The 25,536-nt window shown below is 39.0% G+C and overlaps 3 protein-coding genes across 4 annotated transcripts; 1 reads left to right on the top strand and 2 right to left on the bottom strand.

The window, feature by feature from the left end:
• Nucleotides 1-1,026: 1,026 nt before the first annotated feature.
• Nucleotides 1,027-7,498, top strand: LOC116707395 (serine/threonine/tyrosine-interacting protein A-like). The gene is given in 12 exon segments (XM_032544712.1): nt 1,027-1,203; nt 1,206-1,277; nt 1,685-1,717; nt 2,438-2,491; nt 2,619-2,716; nt 2,836-2,896; nt 2,993-3,029; nt 3,441-3,480; nt 3,698-3,748; nt 5,270-5,342; nt 6,256-6,349; nt 6,937-7,498. Coding segments are annotated over 12 exon segments (780 nt in total). The 5' UTR covers nt 1,027-1,110; the 3' UTR covers nt 7,011-7,498.
• Nucleotides 7,499-8,647: 1,149 nt separating this feature from the next.
• On the bottom strand, nt 8,648-12,325 carry LOC116707396 (glucosamine 6-phosphate N-acetyltransferase). 2 transcript variants are annotated; one of them, XM_032544713.1, is made up of 6 exons: nt 12,112-12,325; nt 10,930-11,095; nt 10,621-10,683; nt 10,253-10,380; nt 9,905-9,966; nt 8,648-9,768 (listed from the first exon to the last, which is right to left on the bottom strand). In XM_032544713.1, the coding sequence occupies exons 2-6, from the start codon at nt 11,081-11,083 to the stop codon at nt 9,621-9,623; spliced, it is 555 nt and encodes a 184-aa protein (XP_032400604.1). In that variant the 5' UTR covers nt 11,084-11,095; nt 12,112-12,325; the 3' UTR covers nt 8,648-9,620. The 2 variants fall into 2 exon arrangements, with proteins under 2 accessions (XP_032400604.1, XP_032400606.1); XM_032544715.1 differs by having other exon boundaries at nt 10,930-11,098; nt 12,112-12,319.
• Nucleotides 12,326-12,779: 454 nt separating this feature from the next.
• On the bottom strand, nt 12,780-23,838 carry LOC116706973 (E3 ubiquitin-protein ligase AMFR). Its single transcript, XM_032544058.1, has 14 exons — nt 23,607-23,838; nt 22,892-23,210; nt 22,698-22,790; nt 22,402-22,566; nt 20,699-20,851; nt 20,030-20,070; nt 19,181-19,313; nt 18,934-19,067; nt 18,688-18,798; nt 18,060-18,256; nt 17,879-17,982; nt 17,174-17,308; nt 15,430-15,620; nt 12,780-15,241 (listed from the first exon to the last, which is right to left on the bottom strand). The coding sequence occupies exons 2-14, from the start codon at nt 23,141-23,143 to the stop codon at nt 15,082-15,084; spliced, it is 1,869 nt and encodes a 622-aa protein (XP_032399949.1). The 5' UTR covers nt 23,144-23,210; nt 23,607-23,838; the 3' UTR covers nt 12,780-15,081.
• Nucleotides 23,839-25,536: the final 1,698 nt, after the last annotated feature.

Here is a 25,536-nt window from a genome sequence, read left to right as displayed (position 1 = left end):
CTGGATTCCACCACCAACATGCCACAAACATGAGTTGAACCACATCTGTCAGCTCTACTGTTTTGCACAACAGACCGGTATACTGCCGTTAAAGACACACACTGACCCATCTATAACACTGGACTCACCATGAGCTGCAGGTAACGTGTCTCCGTGCGGAGTCTCCCGAGGGCCTTTGTCCTTCCATTCAGCCAGGCATTTGCGTGTGAGGTCTTTCTCGAAGGCCAGCTGCACTCGAGAATTTCTCATTTCCAAGATCATCTGGACTGGAGACTGCAGTTGTGGTTCATTGACAGCCACATCCCATGCCACGCGAACAAATGACAGCAGTGGGCTCCAGCCGCGGGTCTAACGTTAGCTTGGCATTCCATCATCATTTCATCCCCTCCTTCTCTTTACTCCCGCAACTTTTCGTCCAAACCCAAGCTGAACTATATTTTATCGGTTGGATTTCCATTTTCATAAAGCCACTTTCTTATATCCATGAATATCACCAACCATTACTATTTGATAATGCTAGCTTCCAAAATTCTTTGTGCGATGCCTTTAACCCTTGACCTTAAGGGTCACTTCAGGACCTTTTTCTTTAACTTTCTATGCTTTCACACCGCAGCGCGGTAACCATAGATTGTTAATATTGAGACTATGGCGGTAACTTGTCGCCTCCAGTCAGTACATTGAGAGAAAGGTGGCAGAGGGGAGGCTAAATTCAGCTGGCATCCAGGCTAGCAAGTGGCGGTTGTCGCGCGCGTTTGTAATGTGACTTGATTTGACAGTCGACTGTCTTCATTCTAAATTAGGCTACTGTATGTATTACTAAAATTATAAATTAATTAGCGTTATTATAATTAGAATATTGTTCTGCTGATATTTTTGAGCAATCTCTGGCAAAAGAATTAATCATTAATGAAGAGCTATTTTATTCAATGTGCCCGAAAACAGCGACGAGCCCCGCATCACTCTTTTCTTACGTCCTGAACTGAGTGCTGTGTCCTTATATCGACCACGAGACGTCGCCATTTTTCTCTTCTCCTTCTTTCCACGAGTCACTTTACCATCTGCCGAGTGGTCATGTGACACATCTGTCAGGGGACAGCATGGCGGACATGCATGTGGAACCTCAAAACAAATTTCACCGATTGTCCAGCTAACCGCGCCACGAGAAACAGCGATACCGCGCGTGAAGCCGGGCCGGCGGTGCCCGAAACGACAGCAGAATGGACGAGGATAACAAACTTCAGTTCCCGTCTCTGCCTGCGACCAAGGAGGACCTTCTGGTGAGTGTACACAACAGGCTGCGTTAGCCGATTTGCAGTGTTTGGCTGGCTAATCTGAGCTAGCCTCCACTCCAGCAGCTAAAATATACGCAAGAAATTATTCGTGTTGTTGGGCAGAAGCATAACGCATTTGTGTGGATCTGTTAAACATGTCCGCGTGTTTTTTTAGTACGTCTGTGCCAGTATCTCTTCCAGGCTAACTAACGTTAAGGTAGCCTACTGTTCACTGCCAACCCTGAGTAGCATTGTCACCAAACACTAGCCACGTATGTCCTTAAAGTAAACCGGTAGCTAACGTTACTCATTACACACCCTGATCTGGTGGCTGAAGTACCTCCAGCAACTGTGACATCATCAAAGCAACTTCCCTCAGTTTCTAACCACGCTTTAAATTCCATTTTTTACAGGACTGGGCTTATCCAATGAGACGAGAAATGCAGGTATGTAAAATGAGTTTGTAGTCTGTATAGGGAAGAATAATGCTTGACAGTGGTTCACTATGCACCAAAGTAGTAACCTATTGTGATGATATGATCACATGACAAATGCATTGAATTAATTTACTGTATTTTCATATTATTCATACCCCTGGCAAATTCTGACTTCAAGTTACTTTTATTCAACCGGCAAGTTTTTTTTTCTTGATTAGAAATGACGCAGGTATCTCCCAGAAGATGATAAGATGATGTACAAGAGGCATCATTGTGGAAAGAATTATTAATCATCTTTTAATTACATTTGAACAAAAAGTGGCATGTCCACAATTATTCATACCCTTTGCAAACTGTCAGTCTATAGGACAATCCAAAGATGTATACCATTCCAAATAGTCCAAGCTGTTCTAAAGCATCCTAATTAGTTTGATTCATTGGGAACAGCTGTTTTAATCACTGAGGACCTCACATTTTTTGAATTAAGGCATTAAGATCAATATCTGAAAGATGGTTTTTTTATTCCTTTTTGGAATGGATGTGTAAACTTTCTCAAGCCGTGTGTGTGTGTGTGTGTGTGTGTGTGTGTGTGTGGTGGTGTGTGTGTGTGTGTGTGTGTGTGTGTGTGTGTGTGTGTGTGTGTGTGTGTACACACATACGCGTACCACAGCTTTGGCCATTCTTACTGCCTGTGCTGTTAGTGATGTTTAGCACTGTCTTTATTTTCAGGAGATATTACCGGGACTGTTTTTAGGTCCCTACTCAGCTGCAATGAAAAGCAAGGTAATATTTGTTTTTGTTTTTTTAGAAGTTAACCACAGGTACTTTGAGACAGTGACACAGAGAAAATAATACATGATTTGATCAGATTTGTATAGCTCATATTGTTCTCTTGTTTCTCATTGTCTAGCTGCCAAGCCTTGAGAGACAGGGCATTACACATGTTGTGTGTGTCCGCCAAGACATTGAAGCCAATTTTATTAAACCTAATTTCCCTCATACATTTAGGTAAGAACTCACTGTGCGATGTACGTTGATGTGAACTGCCTTTTTGTTTGAAATGTTAAAAAAATATATTATTTGATCAAGTGATTTCTCGCTAAAAACTAAATGTTATCTCTTTGCAGATACCTTGTGTTAGATATTGCTGACAATCCAGTGGAAAATATAATACGATTTTTCCCCTCAGTGAGTTACTAAGTGGGCTTTTTACTTCCTGTGTTTCATTGCACTGAGATGTTCGACATTTACACTATGGCTGATATACTATCATTCATTCAACAGACTAAAGAATTTATTGATGGCTGCTTAGCAACAGGAGGTAATGCCATTTCCCTTTTTCATACGTGTTGAAGCAAGACTAAAGAACTTTTCCTCTTCGGTCCCCCTACAGGTTGGAAGCGGAATTGTCCATTACCGTTATCATTACCCTTATTCCTATGTCTCATTCGAACTACAGATCCGCTACCTGATCTGGCAAACTTAAAATAATGTTTCTGTGGTTCATCAACTTCTCTTCTGCATTCGCTTTGCAGCTCTCTACCAGCTGTAACCGCACTAGGCAAGTTTCCCAGATCGGATAGCGGATCTGTAGTTCCGATGAGACATCACGACAGCGGTAATGGATAATCCCACTTCCAACCCTTAGGGGAACCAAAGCGGAAAAGTCTTTTAATGTTGCTTTAAGTAGAAAAAAGTCTTTTATCAACAATCTTTTGTCCTGTTCTTTTAGGAAAGGTACTGGTTCATGGTAATGCAGGGATATCAAGAAGGTGAGGTTTGTTTTGTTTTTCAATTTCATTATATAAGTTCACATGCATTGTATCTCATGCACTTAATTTCCATTACATGTTACTGCTAAAGTTTTTTTTTTTTTAATTAAATATTCTTGAATATTGTATTTATAATTTCCTTCAATAAATTGATCAGCAGAACCTAAACAGCTGGAAATATAAAATTGTCTTTACTTGACTTTATTTATTGTTTCAGTGCTGCCTTAGTAATTGCATACCTTATGGAAACATTTGGGATGAAATACAGGTGGGTTTGTTTGTTTTTTGTCTTTTTTTTTTTTTTTTTTTACATCAAATTATGGCTTTTGTCTAAAGTCTAACTTTTTTTTACATGTATGATTTATTTTTTTTAAGGATATAGATGCACATTCCCTTGTGTTTTTGTATTGTAGGTGACAATCATGTACGCCATGCCTCGCATATATCTAAGGGTGTGTCAACTTTACGCATAAATGTAAAAAAAAATATAAAATGCAAGTATAATAAAGAACTAAAAAATTCTGCAGAGATTTTTACAGTGTGCCTACTTGGTGCACATCCTAACAACAATAAAACTAAATATATTAAGTGTTACGTGTCTTAACCCTTCAGAGATAGACCTTTTTAAAATTTATTTGAGACCTTTCTATTTCCCAGTAACAGCTATGATATAGCTAGCGCTAAACCAACCAGACTCCATTTAAAAAAACAGTACTTTTAGCGTGTATAGAGCCAACATATATTCACATGTAAATCGGTAAAGTATGTGTTTATTTCAACCAACACTAGAGTTGTCATGGTTGGAAAAGTGTAGAGAACACCAAAAACAGCTTTTCATTGTTTTTATTTGGTTTGTTGATTTTGAATGAAAAGTGTTTTAATGGTGCTAAAATTATTATTTACATTGAATCTGGTGGGTGTGGTCCATTGTGACATCATGTTGGCTGACAAATAACCGTACGTACACAACGCCACCGACTTGAGTTGAAAAAAAGCTCTGGCCACCCCACCAAGGACGCTTGTCAAAAAGTACGGGGAAGCTTTTTGACACTTTGGCCTCTCTGACGTGGCGGCATTCTCTGTTCGATCGGGAGAAGCTCACACAGCCACGGCCATTACACTGACACTAGAACCCTTTATAAATTACATATATAATGACAGAAGTTGTATTGTTAATTGTTCGCAGCGGAGTCTGTTAGCAGTTAGCCGCGAGCAACCACCGGATTAAACCGAGTGATCCGTGCCACGGACCATTTAGAGACGATGTGGCGGTTGGCATTAACTGGTCACTATGTACAAACAATGGTATGGACGATACGTAAACTGTGTTTAGGAGAAACCGTGCTTGATATCTGAATGCTCATTCAGCCCCATAAAGGCCAAAGTCTTGTCTTCGGTTTAAACTTTTAATTAGGTTTCTACGTTAAAGTATGTCGATACAGCATGGCCCCAAAGAGGTAGCGATTTCCCATCAAAGTCAATAAGAAATCTTTTTGACGATTTTGTGAAAACCACGCAGCAAATGTTGAAAAGTCATAACACACCATTCCCGATCATTGCAAACGTTTTTATGTATTTTGTGTGCGCTTGTTTCCAACACTGCGTGACTAGTAGCGGGACAAAACGCACATCGGCACACTGAAATATACTGCAGCATAATTGTTTGAATATATATATAACATACAACTTGATGTTGTCAATGTGTTTTCCTGTAGTGACTGTTTGTAGGGGTGAATCTCAGTATTTCAGTGGCTGTGGTTGTAACCTTTTGCTTTTATTCACTTTATAGGGATGCATTCAGCCACGTCCAGGAGAGGAGGTTTTGCATCAACCCCAATGTGGGCTTTGTGCATCAGTTACAGGTAAGGCTTAACTTCTTAAGGTCTTCAAATTCTGATTAATCAACATGACAGTCCAATCCATAAGTATGCATTTTCAACCCATTCCCTTATTAAATAAGTTGTTGTCAACAAAATATACTTTCTCAAGATCCTTGACTTTAAAAGGCTAGGAAACAATATGCTAGGCGGTTATCTTTACATTAGAAGTTCTTATTTTGAGTCAGCCACTATTGGTGTGACACTGCAGAAATTGTATTTCTATCCCTACGCATGTACCATACATGGTACGCATGTACCATATCTACTGTCTTCCAATAGTCAGCCTTTATTGGTCACATTTAGCAATCCACTTATTTGGACATCTGGCTCACAAGTGCAGGCGTATGGATACGCTGATATTTATAATAGGCTGTATAGTAACTTAGTTTCATTTCATAGTTATAAAAATAAAATTAACTAACGTTATCCATGTTTATATTCATAATATCACAAATGATATATCCACCCACAAAAAAGCCTGAAAGTAGGAAGTTAGAACGGAAGTACAAAGAGTTCCTATCAAGGTGATACACCGTCTCACCTCGTCGTATTGGTGTAAACTGGCAGGTTGCAGAATGTTGCACACCGCCCCGCTGCAAGTTTCAACTTGTCTCGTCGCAAATCCTTGGTCTGAAATGGGCTTTAGGCCTCTGAAGATTCGAATCATGGTCCTGTGATCGAACTATTCTGGCTCACCCTTAGTTGGATGTATAAATATTTAGTTTTAAAGCAGAGATGCTGTGACTTGTTCACAATAAGATCAGACTGTCAGCCTTTTGAAGCATGTTCAGTGATGAAGACATTGTACCTAAACATACTTTGTTTCTGACTGTACTCATTACTAATATAAATTACTGAATTTGTATTGTTGTAATAATCAGTGTTTGTTTCCTAGGAATATGAAGCGATCTACCTAGCCAAATTAACCATTAAAATGATGTCACCTATGCAGTTGGGCCGGTCCTTCTCGTTACAAGCTGGGATGCAAGGTTTGTACATAATGTGCTTCCACGCTACTACTGTCTCCTCAATTTCTTTTGTTTCTCAGACAGACTTGTTCCAGAACGGAATTCAAAACAAGGTTGACTGGAATGTTATTTAGGCATGGTGTAGCATTAGTTGTTTGTTTGGCACATTGTTGAGTCTGTCTTGAAGCTGACATAATCTATCACCAGTGTTCAGTGATGGTGTTCTAGAGCTTGGTTGCACATTTGTGCAAAGCCGTTTTTAATGGTGATAGTTTTCTTTGAATCCACAATGGAGCTGGATTTTATTTGCTGGAAAATCAGCAAATATGAGCGAGAGCCAGGTCGATTGGGTGATTTCTTACTGAACAGAAGACATGAACAGACGCTTACATTTGAACACTTGGAGCCCTCCAGAACATTTATGATTTTTAAGCTTCTTTTTTTCTCTCTGAATGGCAGGGACTTCTCCCAGCACAGGCTACGAAGTGTTAAGGGTTTGAGAAGTTCTTTAATCCAGGAGGTTTTACAGTTATCAAACTGGGTGTGCTGACGTATGCAGTATGTTTTAGTTACTTTTATTTTATTTTTTGTCTCCACATTTCATACAGGAAGCCGTAAACGCAGCCTGGAGGAAGATGAAGACTTTGGAGCAATGCAGGTCACAGCAGCACACAACGGATGAGCTTTGCTGCTATTTAGCCGTGTGGCGCAGTGCACTCAATTTTCCCCAACATTTTTAATGGAATTAAAAATGTAAATATTTGAACTTTTTTCTAAGGGGAAGGGTCAGGGGTGGGAGGGCGGCCACTCATGTCTGAGACATGGAGAATGGAGGGGGATCAGGCCAATTTAATAACTTTTTTTTCGAGCTGTATGCACTGATGGGAGATTTTTTGCAGTTTTATAGTATTTAAAGCATTTTGCATTTGCAGCGGGACAGTATTGCAATAATGCACTTTCGATACTTGAATTTGTGTAGATGACCAGAAAGGTGCAGTCAGCAAAAGGGAAAGTAGCAGGACGTCGCCCAGTGGAGGACATGAGAAGAGGAATAGCTAATGCATTTATTTTGGGAGTAATAGGATAATGGACTAATATCAGGCTTTCTGTGGGATAGTAAGGATTGGGGGAAAATAACAACCTACTGCTTAATAAAAACGAGTCTGACTGTGTCCTGTTCAGCTGTGTTTTTATAACTTAACATTCTTGACAGTATTTTGTTACATGTTATTCAAAGAATTCACAAGTTATACTTTTTACTATTTTAACATTCGGGAAACCTTGCTGTGTATTTCAGTAAACTAAGTAACTAAGAAGCAGTCACTAACTGACCACTTTTGAGTTTATGGTCGTACAAGTTGTTTGAGCTCTGAGTGCACAATGCATCTTACCCAAAGATGTTTTGCCACAACCAGAGATGGGAAGTAGAAATACTTTGACTGTACTCAAGTAGATTTTTCAGATTTTTACTTTGCTATTTATTTTTGTGGCGACTTTTCTTTTACTCTTTACATTTTAACACGAATATCGGTAAGTTATACTCCCATTTTACAAAAATTGGCTCGTTACTTTAGTTTAAATAATTTTAGTGGAATTACTGTTATTTGTGTCAACACCAAATTCAATCTAAGAGAATGGGAATATATGTTGCACTTGAGGCACCACTACAAGACTTCTTTTTGTTTAGTAATTCATGATTTATCCTTTTTAGAAGCCATATAAGCACATACATACATTCCTTTAAATGTTAAGGGGAAGACTGAAAAAAGAAACCTGGATCTGTGAATTCTCACAATCCCAATTGAATTCATATCTTTTTCAGTTAAAATCTTATTAACCTGGAGTCCCAGTCACAATAATCAAATGGGATGTTTTAGGCCTATTGGCAAACATCCATTTAAAATGTAGGCAATGGCATAAAGAGCCTGTTTCCATGTCCACTGAAGTTTCTCACCTTGCACTCAGTACTGTGTGTGGTGTCCAGGTAGCTTTGCATAAAAAAAAAAAAAGGTTGTCATTTGCAAGGCTACTTTTACTTTCAGTACGTTTTCAGCCTTTGTTACTTTTACTTCAGTAAAGAGGTTAAATCAGTACTTCTACTTTTACCAGAGTATTTTAACAAGTACCTATACTTTTATTTGAGTACAGGAAGTGCATACCTTTGCCATCTCTGGCCACAACTATGATTAGTAGACATTGCCCATCTCGTAGTTTCCCAGTCTGTACAAAAACATTTTCATAGTTATAACATGAATTAGCATTATAATACAGATGTCACGGATTTGTTTTACAGCTAGAAATATAACCAAAAGAAACATGGTAGGTCATAGAATATTTTATGTGACTATTACATATTTGGAAATAAATTACATTAAATATGTTCCCGTAACTTAAATAAGACTCCATTTACAAAAATCTTTATCCATTTCCCATCATACATTGTTTTAATCCTACAGCTGTGATCAAATATCGACCAAATACAAAACTTAGAGAACCTTAGTTAATCACTCACCACTGCCTCACGAAATATAAACTCGTGTTGACTAGAAATGCATTTTAACAGTCCTGATAGTAATGACCATGTCTTGCAGTATTCGAACCTTCATTATAGTCAACAGCAACACTCCTGTCAAAGAAAAGCCCGCCGAGATAAAGAGCACTTTGTACCAAAGGGGACGTGTCAGAAAAATAAAAACCCCAGTAAAACCCAAAGTATTAATAACTATTAACATTAAAAGAAACAAAACTGCTTTTCTTTGGTGATTTGCCTCGATGATTAAAGAAACAAATCTGTGAGAGTAAGCTTAAATAATGAGCTAAAGTAATTCCAGCCGATATGCTTGGTTTTGTATTGAACCGTAGTAAACATTTTATTGATTCTTTAAGTTGCTTAGGACGCATAACTTACTTTGGTATCTTTTTTCTCAAGAAATTATATTTATTGACTATTGCATGGTAGTCAGTCAGTCAGTTTCAATTCAGAATTCTCAAGTCAGAATTCTGAGATTAAAGTCAGAACTCAAATTTTCACCAGTGCCCATAATCCTCTTCCGTAGATACAATTTAAATTATCTCTGTCAGTACACAGCACATTACTTATTAATAATGTAAGACATTACATTTGCAGTAATTGACAATCCTTTCTTCGTATAATGGGGGAAGATGATGACAGAGCTCCCCCTGGTGAGGTAGCCATGGTTACCAAAGGGGGGGGAGAGAGATTTTAGACTGAGCGGATTTCTTCAACATACATGTATGAAGGTGTGGTCCATGTTTAAAGCTGCTGTTGTCCTCAGTTGGAAAACCGGCACTGCATGTAAGTCTCGTTTGAGGCAGTGTATCCAAACTTTTGGTAGAAAGCCACATTGTTGGGTGCACATTCCAGTGTGATTTTATAGCAATTCAGTTTTTTGCTGAGAAGAGTAAGAGCTGAAACTAACCTACAGGGACAAAAAAAGGGATAGAGGAAAAGGAAAATAAATCAGCACAAAACAAGATATTTCCTTAAGGTCTTAAACATTTAAAAAAAAAAGCCAAAACTAAATGTACGTGTCAGGCTCACACAGGTCTACTCACAGTTTGCCCAGCTGCTTCCCTCTGCACACGTCACTAACTACTACCTCCTCCACCCGGCCCCTCTACAAACAAAACAGAATAGAGAGGGTCTTCATTCCAGTCATTTCATTTCAATCCTTTTATAGATGTTTGTTTATTAATGCTAATTGGATTTGCATAGTGTTAAGGAAATACAAATGTTTATTCATGTGTAAATATTTGGTTTATGGTGGTGAACTACATTAATTTAAATGTACTTCATTAATAGGTAAATTATTTAGGGATTGGGCTCTAGGAAAAACGTAGATAGAAATTACAGTTGTAGCCATCGTTAAATATGAGCCAATAGCTTGCCGGGATGAAATTCACCTTAGCACAGGAGTGGATGAATTTGTGTTCTGTAATCAATGTGGCCGTGGCAACAATCTGTCCCAGATGTGTGTCCTCCACCACAACAACGTAGTAGTCTCCAGTATTCTTCATATGCTCAAACTTTTCTGGAAGCCAACAGAGAACATATGCATTTTTCTTTTTTTATCTTTATTGATATTTTATGACATAGGTTTTTATTTAAAGTGTGTTTTCTAGATGAGGGTTTTCCTCTTCTGAAATGTTTGATCTGATCTATGTAAAGATATGTTTTGGCATGAAATCCAAGTTTGAAAAATTGTTACAACTTTAGGGTTTAAAATTAGACTGTTACTTGTGAACGTATCATTGTGCTAAGCATGACTCACTCGTAAACTGGTCTGGTGTGACATCGCCCGTCTGAGTGAGTTGAGATAAAACCTTGAAAAATCCTGGAACATAAAAACAAAACGGTTGGTGAAAATGTCAGGGGGATGGGTACACTCGATCTCTTGTGAATTACTCATTTATGTTGCGGTTATGTTTTATATTTTGAATTATTTGCCGGGTAAGATCTTCCTTATCCGATGTCAAGGAACAGAAAACATGCTTTCCACATCATTTACCACGTTCTTATATTCATAATCTCTTGAGAAGTACTGGTGTGGAATATGCTGACCCTCCAATCTTTGACTCACCCCTGTTGAAGTCTGCCGTACAGAGAGGCCTGAGCACCAGGCCTTCCCCTGGGCTGGATGGGGAAATTGGGGGGGAGAAGGAGACAGTGTTGCTACTCCAGTCTAGCTCCTGCAGCAGAGAGGGCTCAAAGAGTGGAGTCTCGTCCAGCAGCATTACCCACAATATCTGCTTAAAAAAAAAAAACACACACAAATAAACCGGCAAGTCTACAAACACGCATCCATAAATGTCTGTATGGCACACTGCATTGAAAGACTTTTTCTAATCAATCTAAGATACAGCATCAGCACAATGACTTAAAATGGTCATACTGTCGGCCAGGATTGAAAATAAATTTGTTCGCACAGAACTTTGACCTGACAAATACAGTTTCACTTGGTATACAAGTTGTCATTACTTTACTGCCATGCTTCAGTGGTTGATAAGCAAGTTGGCATAGTAATGGGCACACCAATATATGAAATATAATGCACATAATCTAACTACACTATGAGGTGATAACATTCTTTCATGAATTTCTTTCCAGGATCTGGTTCAGGATATGTAATGTGAGACGGGCCCATCCTACAAATGCCTCTCCACATTCCAAGGTCAACAACAGGTGACATAATTAGTGCTCTTGCTGGTAGCTTTAACACTGGGAGATTGACTCTTGTTTCGGCGATAGTTTTAAACATTTTTTTTCTTTGTTTTCCAATTCTTTATTTTACAAAAGTCCATACACAGAGTTACTCACATATACTCCGAATATAAATTACAATACAGGAACAAAAGAAAAGTCAATACAAAAAAAATACTAGCTAGATACCGAGCTAACCGCGTCATAAGTCTCGTTTCCATGGAAGCAAAACATTACTCTTCAGTGGTGTCATTATTCTCTGATGAACACCAAGCCACGCAAATAAGAATATAGTTGTGTTAATGGATATGTTATTTGCCAAAGAGACAGAGTGTTTCCCTGCAGTAACTTTACCCGTTACATTTTACCAAACAGCTCACAAAGAAATAGTTTATCAAACCAGTTAACGTTAGATGAGGCCACTTTCAGTCAGGCAAACTATCCAGAGCAGCTAAGTTAGCTAGCTAGAGCCAGAGCTGTAACTTCACATTAGTGTTAACGTTACATCCCTTTGGGATCGCCTGTCATGCTAAACCGCTAGCTAGGTAGCTTAACTACTTACCAGTTAAACACCAGAAGAGATGGTCCAGTTGAATTCCCAGACTGAGGTAACGTAACTACAGTGCCAACCGGGCAGTTGGACTACTTATGTAGGTGGCTGGGCTACATCATTGAGCAGAACAGCGTGGGTGTTTTTTTTTTTCCATAGACAGTTAAAGGAGGTTTTTTTCGGCTGCTGTTTCCGCCTGGCATATATGACGTGGCAGAGATGCTAGAGGTAAGGGGCGCAGCCCAATGACGTCAATGGATCAGTAAAAGTACACAATCCCAAAATGATTACCAGAAACCATTCCAACTTATATCGAGCGTGATTTATGAATCCAATCAGTCATCCAGACACATTGTTTTTCATAGTGACATGTGGGGTTTAACCTGTCGACACACACACACACACACACACACACACACACACACACACACACACACACACACACACACACACACACACACACACACACACACACACACACACACACAACTAATAAACTCAAAGGTCCATTGTATTGGATACTGCCCACTAGACATGATATAATTTCCTTTTAAACAATGTAATCTTTAAATAAGTGGGTCTGCAGTAGTCTGTTTGGAAAATAGAGGCAAAGGCAGTTTACTTCGACAAAGCATCAACAAAAGTGGGTTTGTCTCAAGAAGAAGGATTAAAATACTATACTTTGTTAAAAAGCTGTAGAAGCTCTGTTTATTGAGTCTTTTGTATTAACATATTTTACAAAAACTAGATTTACATAAATTATCCATAACTGAACCATTCTTAATTTAGGCACAAAAATACAGGAAAGCTCAGTCCAAAAAGTTTTTCAGTTTTGATTAAATAAGCAATGTTTTTGAAAGAAATCCCGTGCATAGGAAAATATATCATGGACATTAAGAGTTGTTAAATAACTAAATGAAAACAAAACAGTCCAATTCTTTTCTTTACATTATGATTAATTAAAATCTAAATTCTATATTATATCTTCTTACAACACCCCGAAAACAGAGTTTGAGCAATGAAATAAACACAAAATAAAGATCACAACACTTCAGCTTTTAGAATAAGTTTGTGGGCTGCTCTTTGGGATAAAGTGGAAGCAAATAAAAAGCACTGTCTAGATTCATGCAAATCTTACCCCATACTGCCCTTGCACTGTAATAGGAAATGAAACAATTACAGTCTCCATCTTTGTAGCCATTGATATGCCTAAACCACTTTCAGACTTTGAAATTTTCAAAAGGGCCCAGTCCATGTTGAACCGTACTGTAATTTTTGAACAGATCGAGGATGATTATGTTCCTCGCTAATATAATTTTCGAAATAGCACTCCTCCATGTGAGTAGACAATTGCAACACAAACAGAACACCCTAAACAGAACAAGATTATCAGTCAGTCATTCAGGTCATACAATATCTAGCAATATCAAAGGAGACCTGTTATGCTCATTTTCAGGTTCATGCTTGTATCTTTCTACTTGAACCTGTTAACGTGCTCTGATGACACTTATTTTTCTCATACTGTCCATGGCTGCTGCACTTTGTTGTTGTCTAAGACGCTCTCTTGGAGCGCCTGTCTCTTTAAGACCCCCTACCCGAAAATATCCAGTCTGCTGTGATTGATCAGCATTTCAGGGCCACTGCCTCTACGCCATCTGTTGTAGGCAGGAACAACTTTAAAGATGTATGGCAGCACTTTTCTGCCGGGAAAAATCCCCAATAGTTTGCTGTTGGAAGCAGTGTTCAGAAGCGTCTGAAATCTGACGTTTCTGCTTACAGGGATTACTTTTACATACATTTGCAGCATTATTTGAAGCTTTGGCCATGTTTAATATGGACATCTGAGATTGTGACATTATAGATGACAGAAAATAAGAAAAAGTATAACAGGTCTACTTTAATTCAAAGGCAATTAGATTTGTAAAGTCTTGAAAATGCCTCTTGAAAGAGAGCAAGAGGGACAACATGTCTTCAAAAGACAGTCCAGCAAGTCCAGCTGTCACAGACTTATCAATTTCTACATATCCTAAAAATTTCATAATTAATTGATATATTCAGTAGAAAATATTTTCTTATTCAGAGAGAGCACTGCTTATCATTAGAGGGGGAATTTAAGAAAGACTGAGAGGATGACACCCATTGTCATTGTACAAAATGTAACACAACCCCTTTGTTGCCTTTGAATCTCAAGGGAATAGTATTAGAAAAACTAAGATTTACATGCCCACTTCCCCCCGTGTTAAATAACAAAGCTGTTTGCTATGGGTGATATTACACGCTAAATACAGAACACCCATATGGGTCAAAAACACTTTGTTTGCAGCAGTATTTTGAGAGAAACATTCATATTTGACAGATAGGCCAAACAATACTAAAGTGACGTTCACTTACTCCAAGGTAAGGAATAAAAACATGTTATTTTGCCTACACATAATTCACAGTTGAAACCCATAAAGTAACACAGAAATACATCAGTTGAGTTTCTCCATTCAGAATACGTAGCTTTCCACCATTAGCAAAACGTGAAAATAAAGTCATATAAAAGGAAAACACACAAAGACCCAAAAAGCGTTTACCTAGTAATGACACCTTCAAACTCCTTTCACATTATACGTATCTGAATGTAAAGCATGCTCATTTTTAACAGCCAGTCCCAATCATGGTAGAAACTGACTCTACTGAAGCTGGTAGCTGCAATGTGTGGCACGTAAATAGAGGGAAATGCAACTTTGCATTTTGTGACCCTTCACCCATTAATTTATATAATGCTCCAAATACTCCAAATCAATGATGCAGAGGCCATTCACAATAGTCCCACCGTTTTAGGCAGCCCAAAACAGTCCAAAGGCCATGTTTGCAATGCTTTTTAATTATTGTTTTGAATAGGTGATGACCACTGACTGTACACCAAATGGGGAGGGATTAAATAGCTTTGTCTGTGCCTCCTGGGATGATGATGATGTGATGAAGCCAATCTGTGTATCAGGGTGCAGGGTCTTGTTGAGTTTGCATGCGTCTCTCTGCAGCTGCCGCCATGGTTCTACGTCTAAGCACAGTCAAGTTCAACTCTGGAACAATGTCCTCCTCCAGTCCCGGCAAATCCTCATCCTCCTGGTCCTCTGGACTTTTGTTCAGATATCTCCTGCAGGAAAGTAATAAACAACAGATGAGCATGAGAAAATGCAAGGTAATGGGGAAAAGGCAGGGAAAATGTTTTCAAAAACAAGGACATTTCTTTTTTTATTTTGAAATTGAACTTCTTTTGAATATAAAACTTGGCGTAGCACCACTTTCTATTTGGTAGAAAACCAGCCTGCGTAGTGTACCAACCTGCGTGCCTGCTGGAGAATCTCTTCTTTCCTCTGCTTTAACATCTTCTGCCTCTCCTCGGCCGACTTAGAGAAGCGACCTCCTCTGATCTCCATGCTGTCTGACTCACTGAGGCCCTGTTCAGCGGCTCCACTGGACCCTTCCTGCTCATCTGGCCCAGTGCTCACCTGTGTCGGGGCATGCTCTATAGCCTGACAAAGTAACACAGACAGAATATCTGACAGAGCAATTTAAACGCAATTAATTGCTAACATTAGCTAAGGCGTATGACTGGTAATCAGGGCTGCACAATTAATCAAAATTTTATTTACGATCACAATTTTGGCTTCCCACGATCAAATTTGCGTGATCAAGCGATATTTGAAAAGCGTCATTCCATTCATAAAACGAAACGCTCTGGGGTTTGTTTGTTTTTTGCAAAGCCAATCTACAGCTCCGTAAACCACTGTCTGATCATGTGCCAGTCAGATTTGTTCCCTGCAACGCGCAGCTTATTTTCTAGTTGTAGACAGTCACAGAGGATAGAGTAACGGGAGGAAAACTCCACAATAGATAGCAGTCGCCATACGTTGGTCACAAGGTTACCACGGTTTACTAGTAAACGCAACATTTTGTCCCGTCTGTGTTGTTTTTCTGCAGTGACCAGTGCTAGTTAGTGTCTGTTAGCTCACAGGGCTCTAGGGTGCGACTAACATTTTTCCCAGGTCGCACCGGTGCACCAAATGTCCTTGCAGCCACTGCTTCTCCACAAATGAAGCAATGTTTTGTTAGATCATTCATTTACATGCATTGCAGCAGTATATTTTCAATCTGGGAAAGAAACACTGTATTCGCATTTTATTTTAAGCCAATCTGTTTTAATAAAAGAGCAAACTGGCTTTGACTTAAAACTGATTTATAGTTCTGGACTAGTGGAAGATCTGATAAAAATCAGTGTGTGTGTGTGTGTGTGTGTGTGTGTGTGTGTGTGTGTGTGTGTGTGTGTGTGTGTGTGTGTGTGTGTGTGTGTGTGTGTGTGTGTGTATTAGCAGGAATGTAGCAGAATATGAATGTGAAAGCCGTTATAAATAGCCTATGTGACAATCAAATTTGTTCTGGTTAAAATCTAAAAATAATCGTGATTTCAATATTGATCAAAACAATCGTGATTATCATTTTGGCCATAATCGTGTAGCCCTACTAGTAATTGTTGATTTTGTTTAGATAGGCCAAATTGTAAATATATAAGTGATTATTGTAGACTATTTTTTATTTATTTATTATTTCAATTGTTAGTTGTGGCACTTGAGCCCATACATGTTTATAGCAACAAAAACGATAGGGGGGATACAGTTAAAAAAAATGTTTTATGATAATAAAAGAGCCGTCCTAGGCTGTGTGCTTATGTTATTACAATATCTGGGTCACAAAACAGTGATATATAGCAAAAGATGTATCCTTGAATTCATTCAAAACTTGAAATTTGACTGAAAGAGAAAATTTATTGTTAATTGCAATTATTTCTGAGACAATTAATTGAACGGCAAAATTTGGAATTGTTACAGTTCTAGACAGAGTGTTGCATTCTGGCTTTTTCAGCTAAACATAGATGTGATCAACCTGAAACAGAGAGCCAGGAAGCACTGACATTTGGAGAAATCAGGAGAGCATTGTGTAATCATAACAAGGTTAGCCTTTTTAGAGGTATCAATGGAGAAAAAAAAAAATGGCACCGCTATTAACATTTATTCCCAAGCGGACTGACCTGCGTCGGGAACGGCACCTGGATGCGTCCCTCCAAGATGTTGTCGGTGGTGACCTCCACAGAGCGAGTCAACTGCAGATCCTGCATCACAAGATAGGAGGGCACCTGAGGGAACATCTCCTGGACCTGATGGGCCTGGTGACCACAAGGTACATGGAAACGGAAGAGAGCAATAGAAAAAGAATTTAGAGAAAGATTGTTGGAGATGAAAGAGCAGACCATAACAAGTGGTTAGAACTACATTTCTTTTTTTAAGGTGAACACAAACAGGTTTTAAACACACAGTATTGGTGATTTAGTATAAAAAAAAGTATAAAATAATTTTTTTGTGTTATACTTTATAATATGCTTGCCATCTTTTGTAACCAACAGTTTCGGTTTAATCCGTTAGTTAAATAAAGAGGTTATCACTATGTCAACACGGATTTACCAGGAAGTCAAATACCATGTAAGCAAAGTATCGATGTTAAGAGCATTTGGCCCACATTACACAACTCAGGTAACTGGCTGCTCGTAAACAGAAAAAAAGAAGAGTGAGACCAATGAATGGCACAATTGGCTTCATGCAAATTAAGTATTAAAAAAATCAAACTGTCATCAAATGTCTTAAAAATAATTCAAAACCTGGCCTTAAATATTATCTGCAAGTGCATCATCTCTCAGATAACCAACAATAATTTCATCAGATTGTAAACATAAACTCACCATGGCCATGAGTTGGGAGTTGTTGGCCTGAGCAATGCCCAAGATATTGGTGGTGTGCATTACTTCCACTGAGAAACTGGGCAGCCAGCTGGCAATGCGAGATCCTGTAAGAGAATGTATGGATTTTATAAGTCATTGTAACACAAAGCCTATCAGAAGGATCTGTGTCCGACAGACTTACCATCAAAGTGGAAGAAGTGATTGTGTTGGTTGATATGTGGTCTAGCATCTGGAGCAGCTCCTACTGGGCCGATGTTATCTTCCAAGCCCCCGCCCTGCGGCTGTCCTCTCGCTTGGCCCCCGTCCCCATTAATGTTCAGGGATGTCCGACATGTTGGACACGAGGTGTCCTGCTCCAGCCATGAGCGCAAACAAGAGCTGGAAACACACAAATAATGTATTGTAAATAAATACATGTTCTTCCTTAAAATAGAGGAGGCATAAGTTTACACACCCCTATGATAAATTCCCATAGAGGACGGCAGATCTTTATTTTTAAAGGCTAGTTACTTCATGGATCCAGGATACTATGCATCCTGATAAAGTTCCCTTGGCCTTTGGAATTAAAATAACCCCACATCATCACATACCCTTCACCATACATAGAGATAAGCATGGGGAACTTTCCATAAGATCATCTCTCAATACAAATCAAACCAGCTATTAAGCTACACTCTCTCCTTTCACCATTTTTATTCTGTAAGTTCCTTTTTTTCTAGGCAATGGAAACACAGGCCAGTTGTACCAGTAAAACATTGGATTACAGATATAAACCATGCAGGCATTGCAAAATAAAAAAAACGCTTTACTTGTGGAAGAGATGGCCACAGGGTAGTTTGCGTGCTGTCAACATAGTATCCCAGCAGATGGCACAATCATCATCATTAGCTGCAAGCTCCTCTGCAGTAGCAACTGCAAATCTGCACAAATAAGTTTCAGAGTACAAAAATAATGATGAAACAAGTAATACTTGATGGATATTTGAATTGAACAAACCAAGCACAGAAATATGAGGTAAAAAGGGGAAAAACAATCGAATCAAGATATTTTATCACCTGGCCTCCATGTTGTTGATGACACGAAGGTAGTTCTTGTGGCGGCGGACACGGCGCTGGACCTCATGGAAGAGATACCGCAGCTGCATGAAGATAACCAAGCTGGCCATGGACAACCAGATGTTTCCAAAAAGCTGACGAGAAACATATGAACAAAAAAACAAAATTAGGTGAGTGGAAAAAGAGATAGTGAGAGACTAAATTTTTATATCATATCATGCCGACACCTGTTCCCTCTGTGTCTTACCAGCATATGGATATGGTGCATGAGGTCCAGGAAGAGCATAGCCAGCTCCATGATGAAGTCAGTGTAATAGACATATGTTCCCTTACTCTCCCAGGTCCCTGGATGGTTTAGATCCCACAGATGAATGGAATATCTGAGGGGACATGCACAATCAGGCCATGAAAAACAGGTGATATTGAGACAGTATGGTGGATGTTGTGGCCCTTATCTTGGATAGGGATTGGAAAATCATAATGTATTAAACAAAGATGGTGTAAAGGTATTATGGTACGATAAAACAGGTATGTTGCCATCAAAAACAGGAGGAGCGATAACAGTGTTATAACTATAGAGAATCAAAGTTCACAATTTTCTCATCATTGTCCTATGTATAGGAATGAATTCATAGCTTTAAATCAATGTGCTTAGTTGAAAAAATGTGTAGAAATTGTCTAATGCCAATAAACACCCTAATACATTGTGTGTAATAACATGTTAAACACAAACCATTTTTTTATAGTTAAACTAATGCACGGTTAGTCATCAAAAACATAATTTGCTTTGTACCAAGCCAGAGCATTGTGCCCGTACTGTAAACTGTGAATGGTTTCCAGGTTTTAATGTTAGACTAATATCTAGGTGTATCTATGAGCGCCTCAGCTGATTAGAGTTGTTTCTGCTACTGGTAAAATCCTGACCCCTCTCTTTGGGACAAAGAAGCTTTTTACACTTGTGTAATGGACACGGGGAAAAACAAATGGCGTAGCTAGCCCCATGCCCATTATTTTCTAAATCTGCACAGGCTCTCATCCGTACTGCTGCAGAGTGTACATGTATATGCATTTGTAAGAAGGCTTTGAAGGAACTTACCGCATGATGACATGCCCAGTGCGTACAGTCACCAACAGACACTAATGGAAAAAAAGGGTTACAGGTAAACGTGGAGTAACTCTGGTGGTCTACTTTCCATTAGGGATAACAAAATATGACATTTCAGTTGTGACTTTAAAAGAAATGAAACTACCTGAAGGATATTTTGAGCTAAATAAAGTAATGGGGGCAGATGGGAAGCGGTGACAATTTGTGTTAGACTAAACCTCTCTTTGAAAATGTATCCCCTTATGGAGACTTTTGTAGCCTCTGTATTTAAATAAATAAGCATTTTTCAACAGTAGATGCTTTGATTTGTCGTAGCAGTAAAAACTGGAAACATTAGGGTTGATTCCAGTGCACCAGTGAGCTATACTCATGACCCAGCATGCACAATACTGGGGCCCTGGAACTGGCACATTTAAATAAAATACAACTGTTATTTATGTTATTAATTACAACTGTGCTTTTCAAGCTTTAATGTCAAAATGTCTGCCATAAAAGAGGTTTGGAGTGTTTACAATATGGAACATGAAAAACATTAAAAATCTGCCCGGGCACATTTAAAATAATGAGCATGTCAGCAAAAGCTCAAAAAGTCCACAATCAATATGCCATTGTCCACACACCACCCACCATTATTATACAGTTGTGGCTCCAGGTTCTTACCTCTGCTGCCATAAAGGAGAGGGTATGCATGCCATGAGAAGCTCCAAACAGACCACAGCCCACTGCCAGACCACAGCAGTCCAGCAGAAGGGAGACCAGCAGACAAAGCACTCGTACATGGCTGTTCATGGGAGTGGAGGGCGAGAAAGACAGCTGTATGGAAGAAAATGTGAATTGTAAGTGGACTATGCCTTTCTCAAAGTTGTTCCCTTTACTTATGTCCTAGGGTTTCTTGTTAGGGTCCTTGAATTCTTGGAGAGCTTGTGCTGCATAACACACACAAATGCACGAATACATTTTATCTGGGCTACACAAATAAAGATAAAACATTATAAATATTTAGGAATGCATTGCAGACCAGGTGTTTTGTATTAATGTTCACAATCTCATAGTACAGATTATTCTGACATTTAAAGAATATAACTAACCAAACAATACTAAATCTGCACGTTTTTCATAAAACATGCCACCAAAGAACATAAGGTGTTTTGCCTGCCGCACACACACTCCCCACACGCACCAGCCCACAGAAACAGGAAGGAAAACAGCTGGGCTAGCACAACTGACTTCAACCTAAAAAGAACGACCATAAATGCAGATCTGTAGACAAAGCTGGGAGACAGAAACAAAGACTTGAAGACAGCTAGACATGCACACAACCACATGTAGCCCAGTGTATTCATTAACACACATACAAACTGATACATTTTTACAGCCCGGCAGGCAGAAATTTCCCTCTGTACATTAAGTAGGCCAGTTACCAATGCATTACATCCCAGGCAACAAACCAACTAAATGCCTGTTTTAAATAGTAGTGCTTTTGAGGTGGTCAATTAAATTTGATATTTTGTTTACCCCAACATGAATCTGATACAGGGACATGTCAATCAGCAGCCCCACATGCCAAAACAAGGAACTATTAATAGATCCAGAGCTGAGAAGAGTACAGTTACTCTCAGACTTTTGGGGGACACGGCCCACATCTTTTAAAAAGACAACTTTATAAAGCTTGAAAGTCAAATGCCAGGCTTCAGGCTACCTCCCATTTACTGTCAGTCCTTGTGAGTAACAAGGCAGCCACAAAGACTGTGGACCTAGTTCTATCGGCTTCACTATGTAGCATTAATAGGAACGTTTCATTCAGGGACATGTAGGCCTATCTATTATACCTTCTAATATCTATAATATATAAATTGTTCTTAACTGACATTTTTAAACATATTTGTGTCCTGTCGGAACCTGAACAAATAAGAGTCTGTAGCAGAAAATAAATAAAACTAGGTACAAACGACAACAGTGTCCTAAACTATGACAAATGTACATAAGAGGTGTAAGCTTTCAAGGCAAGAAAGAAACATTTAAAAGAGCTTTAGGCTGGGTGCCCGGATAGCTCAGTTGGTAGAGCGGGCACCCATATATAGAGGTTTACTCCTCAACGCAGCAGGCCCTGGTTTGCCTCCAACCTGCGGCCCTTTGCTTTGCTGTGGCCCACTTGTTGTAGCTATTCTTAATTGAATTGGAAAGGAAAATTGTGTTGGAAGTATATTTGGAATGATAACAGATTCATAATGTCATGTTATGTCATAATTCAATACATTTGGTATACCGCCCTGCCCTTGATTACCATACAAGATTGATAGTCATACACCAGAGTTAGAGGCACTGGAATGAGTAAAAAAAATGGTGTAGTTTATAATACTTACATATTCAAATCGATCTTTGCAGAGCTGTACCATGAGGTGGAGAAAGACCAGGGCAGAGAACCACAAACACCACATGACCACCTCGTCCACTGTCTGAACGTTCAATACGCCAAAGATGAAAATGAACTTGTAGAAGATGAAGTTCCAGAACTTATCTTTCAGATGCTGAGGAATTAACACAGAGCAAATTACATGCATTTTTTTCTGCTAGGTCAAGACTTAAGTAGAGCTGCTTAATACCCCAGGCATTAAAGTAGTTAATAATTTCTTAAACACTGTTCTAGACACAGACTCACCTGCTTCTCACTGACCCTGAGCGGGCCAAACACCACATATTGAATCATTTTAGCAGTTAACATCAAAGAGCAGCAGAATGTGTTGACCAACACCTAGGGGAGTACAGAGAAGAACGTGACAGTTAGTTGTTTTGTAAGAATGTCCTCATCTTAGCAAACAAATGCAAAACTGAGCTAAACTGGATGACACTCACCCATACAAATAGACTGTCATTGGCAAGATACGACAGGATTGACAATTCTGCCTCACTAATATCATTGTTTAGATGTTCAAGATGTTCCCCTTCAGAGGGGACAGGTGTTTCATCAGTTTCCAAGACCCCAATGCCTGGATCAGTCACAGTGGTGTAGGCACTAAAGATGCTGCCAGCAAGCAAAGCCACACTCAGTGCTGTGTAGGTCTGCAGGCTGGGCCAAGGAAACCTCTCCAAAAACAGCAGAGGCATTGCAGAGTTTACGGTCCACTTGTCAACTCGTGAAAATGGTGTATGTCCTGATCCAAGTAATCAAAACCTGTGAGGGTAGCAGAAGTGAGTTAAAGTAGCTAACGTGGGCCAAACATGCGTAAACATTAGCTTTGTTACATACACATGCAAAAGGTCAGTGCACTGACTGGACTGGATTTGGAGCTAAAAGCTTAAATCACCCAGACAACATGAAAACCTCGGGCCCGCGATCGAATGGGCCAACATTTGTAACCTAGTCGCTAGATGTAACGGTAAAGAATAGTGAAAATAATTATGCGAACAACAACAAAAGGAGTTCACGCCCTAACATTGGGTATAGCTTAGCATCACCTAGCTAACGTTAACGTTTCTGAAAAGCTATCTTACTCGTTAGCTGACATTAGCAACGTAGCTAGCCACTCTTAAGCACCAGACAACCAGCTCGTATTAAATCGTCACTTACAGTTTGTCCCAGATTTAGTTAAACACACTATCCCCCGTCCCTCGTTGTATTCAGTGCTTTACTTTTAGTTAGTGCAGCTGCACTGAAAACATCGTAATTGTCAACATCGTCATGTTTAGTTCATCGAGAATAGAACTGGCTGAAACCTTCTTCTTCTTCGTCTGCTGTTTTTTTTTTTTTTTCTTCTTCTTCTTCTTCTTCTTCTTCTTCGTCGTTGTCTGCTGCTGCTGTTTTTTTTCTTTTTCTTTTCTTTTTTTTTTTTTCTTCTTCTTCTTCTTCTTCTTCTTCTTCTTCTTCTTCTTCTTCTTCTTCTTCTTCTTCTCCTTTTATGAATATAGGCGGCAGCTAGCATTCTTAATGCTGCACTACTGCCATCTTCTGGAGTTAGTTAACCCCTACAGTGTCCAGTAGGTCAGATTTTCCTCGTCAAACCTTTTCACAGTAGGAAGCTGGCAAGCATGTTCTGCCTTGTCTACTTTCACCACACTCTTGCATGTTATTACCCCTGCTCCTGTTAGCCATTTCATTTATTTCAACATGTCCTACTTTCTCTCGGATACATATTTCCTTTAACTAACACATGCAAATAACATTTCTGGCATGATGACAAAAAACACTGTCTGCTTCCCTATGTGACGTGTGCTGTTTAGTGTTGTTACTTGCTCTTTCCAATTTGTTCCCCTACGTCTTAACAAATATTGAGTGTACACAAACTGCCTCCATTTTATTGTGTTATCCTACTGCCACTGTTGAGTTACTTCTCTACACACTGTGCCCTTTCCGTCTGATTTTGATCGGCTAATTTAATATCAACTTCAACAATTCCTTTTTTGAATGACTCATTTGCCAATCTACCTGTTAGCTCATTTCCGAGGATACCTGATTGAGCTGATACCTGCATGATAGATAAAGGCCTAATTATTTCCTGAACCATTCATGTATGTGTAAACAAAACGTCATAAAGAAGATCTCAATGACCTTTGGCTATACCTGACTTTGAGGTCTATGCTTCCCTGTCAGTTTTGGACCCTGGATGTTGCACACGGTCAGCCACATCAGAACTAACAACATGACACTTTGAACTCACTCACTAAATCTTCATGTTTATTTCTTTCCTTAAATTGAAGTAATTCCAAATTTACCAACAGAGTTTCTATTAACCAGGTATTGTGTTATAGGCTAGCTATTATAGATAATTGTATTCAACTTTTTTTTTGCTCTACCGCTTCACCGCTAGTTTAGTCTGGATCGATATTTAACCTTAATTGCATCCAGAGACTGAAGGATTGAAATTGAAAGTTTCATATCTGAGAATAACTAAATAACTTGAATACGTCATATGAAGCTTTGGCACTGATAACAACACAAAATACTGAAAGCTAAAATGAATGGTTAAAATTGGGTTGTATATTAGATTTTTTTTAATTCCATAGTGTCCTGTGCTCAGAAATAATTCTCAGTGCATTGGTAAAAAGGCAGGGGTTGTTAATAATTAACAAAAAAGGTTGACATCTATGCAATAGATTGGGTTGACAGAGTCCAAAGTTAAGGTGTGTGAGAGCGTTGTTACTCTGTTGCAAAGGTTATTGGGGGAGAATAGGGATAGTGAGGGACAAGAAAGACACTAGCTTAGCTTTTTATCTGCCATCTCAGAAATACTGGCTATATGTATGTAATATTATGTATCAATAAAAAATCAGGTATTGTGGTCAGTCCATTGAAAGGTATTCCATTATGCTGACGTTTTTTACTCAAGCACAGGTGGTTATAGGATGTGTCTGGAGATGGCTATAACCTGTGGAAAAGAGAAAGAAATAGCATGCTTTGAGGATGAATAAGAAGTAATATTGTATTTATTATATTGAATTGTTGATTTTTGCAGAAAGACACAGTGACTGTTGTTCAGCAGCTACAGTCTCTTCCTGGGAGC

The sequence above is a fragment of the Etheostoma spectabile genome, chromosome 19 (genome assembly GCF_008692095.1).
Source record: "Etheostoma spectabile isolate EspeVRDwgs_2016 chromosome 19, UIUC_Espe_1.0, whole genome shotgun sequence".
Lineage (NCBI taxonomy): Eukaryota > Metazoa > Chordata > Actinopteri > Perciformes > Percidae > Etheostoma > Etheostoma spectabile.
The sequence above is the reverse complement of the archived record's forward strand: the minus strand, read 5'-3'. Positions and strand labels throughout refer to the sequence as shown.

Coding starts and splice junctions, on each gene's coding strand:
- LOC116707396 (XM_032544713.1), bottom strand. CDS start 11,083: ATGCTGCTGGACGAGACTCCACTCTTTGAGCCCTCTCTGCTGCAGGAG. Junction 10,381..10,620: donor CACACCAGACCAGTTTACGA/GTGAGTCATGCT, acceptor GTTGGCTTCCAG/AAAAGTTTGAGCATATGAAG. Junction 9,967..10,252: donor TCATCCACTCCTGTGCTAAG/GTGAATTTCATC, acceptor TTTTGTTTGTAG/AGGGGCCGGGTGGAGGAGGT.
- LOC116706973 (XM_032544058.1), bottom strand. CDS start 23,143: ATGCCTCTGCTGTTTTTGGAGAGGTTTCCTTGGCCCAGCCTGCAGACC. Junction 20,071..20,698: donor TCTCCTTTATGGCAGCAGAG/GTAAGAACCTGG, acceptor TTTTTCCATTAG/TGTCTGTTGGTGACTGTACG. Junction 17,309..17,878: donor ACTCCCAACTCATGGCCATG/GTGAGTTTATGT, acceptor TGTGGTCACCAG/GCCCATCAGGTCCAGGAGAT.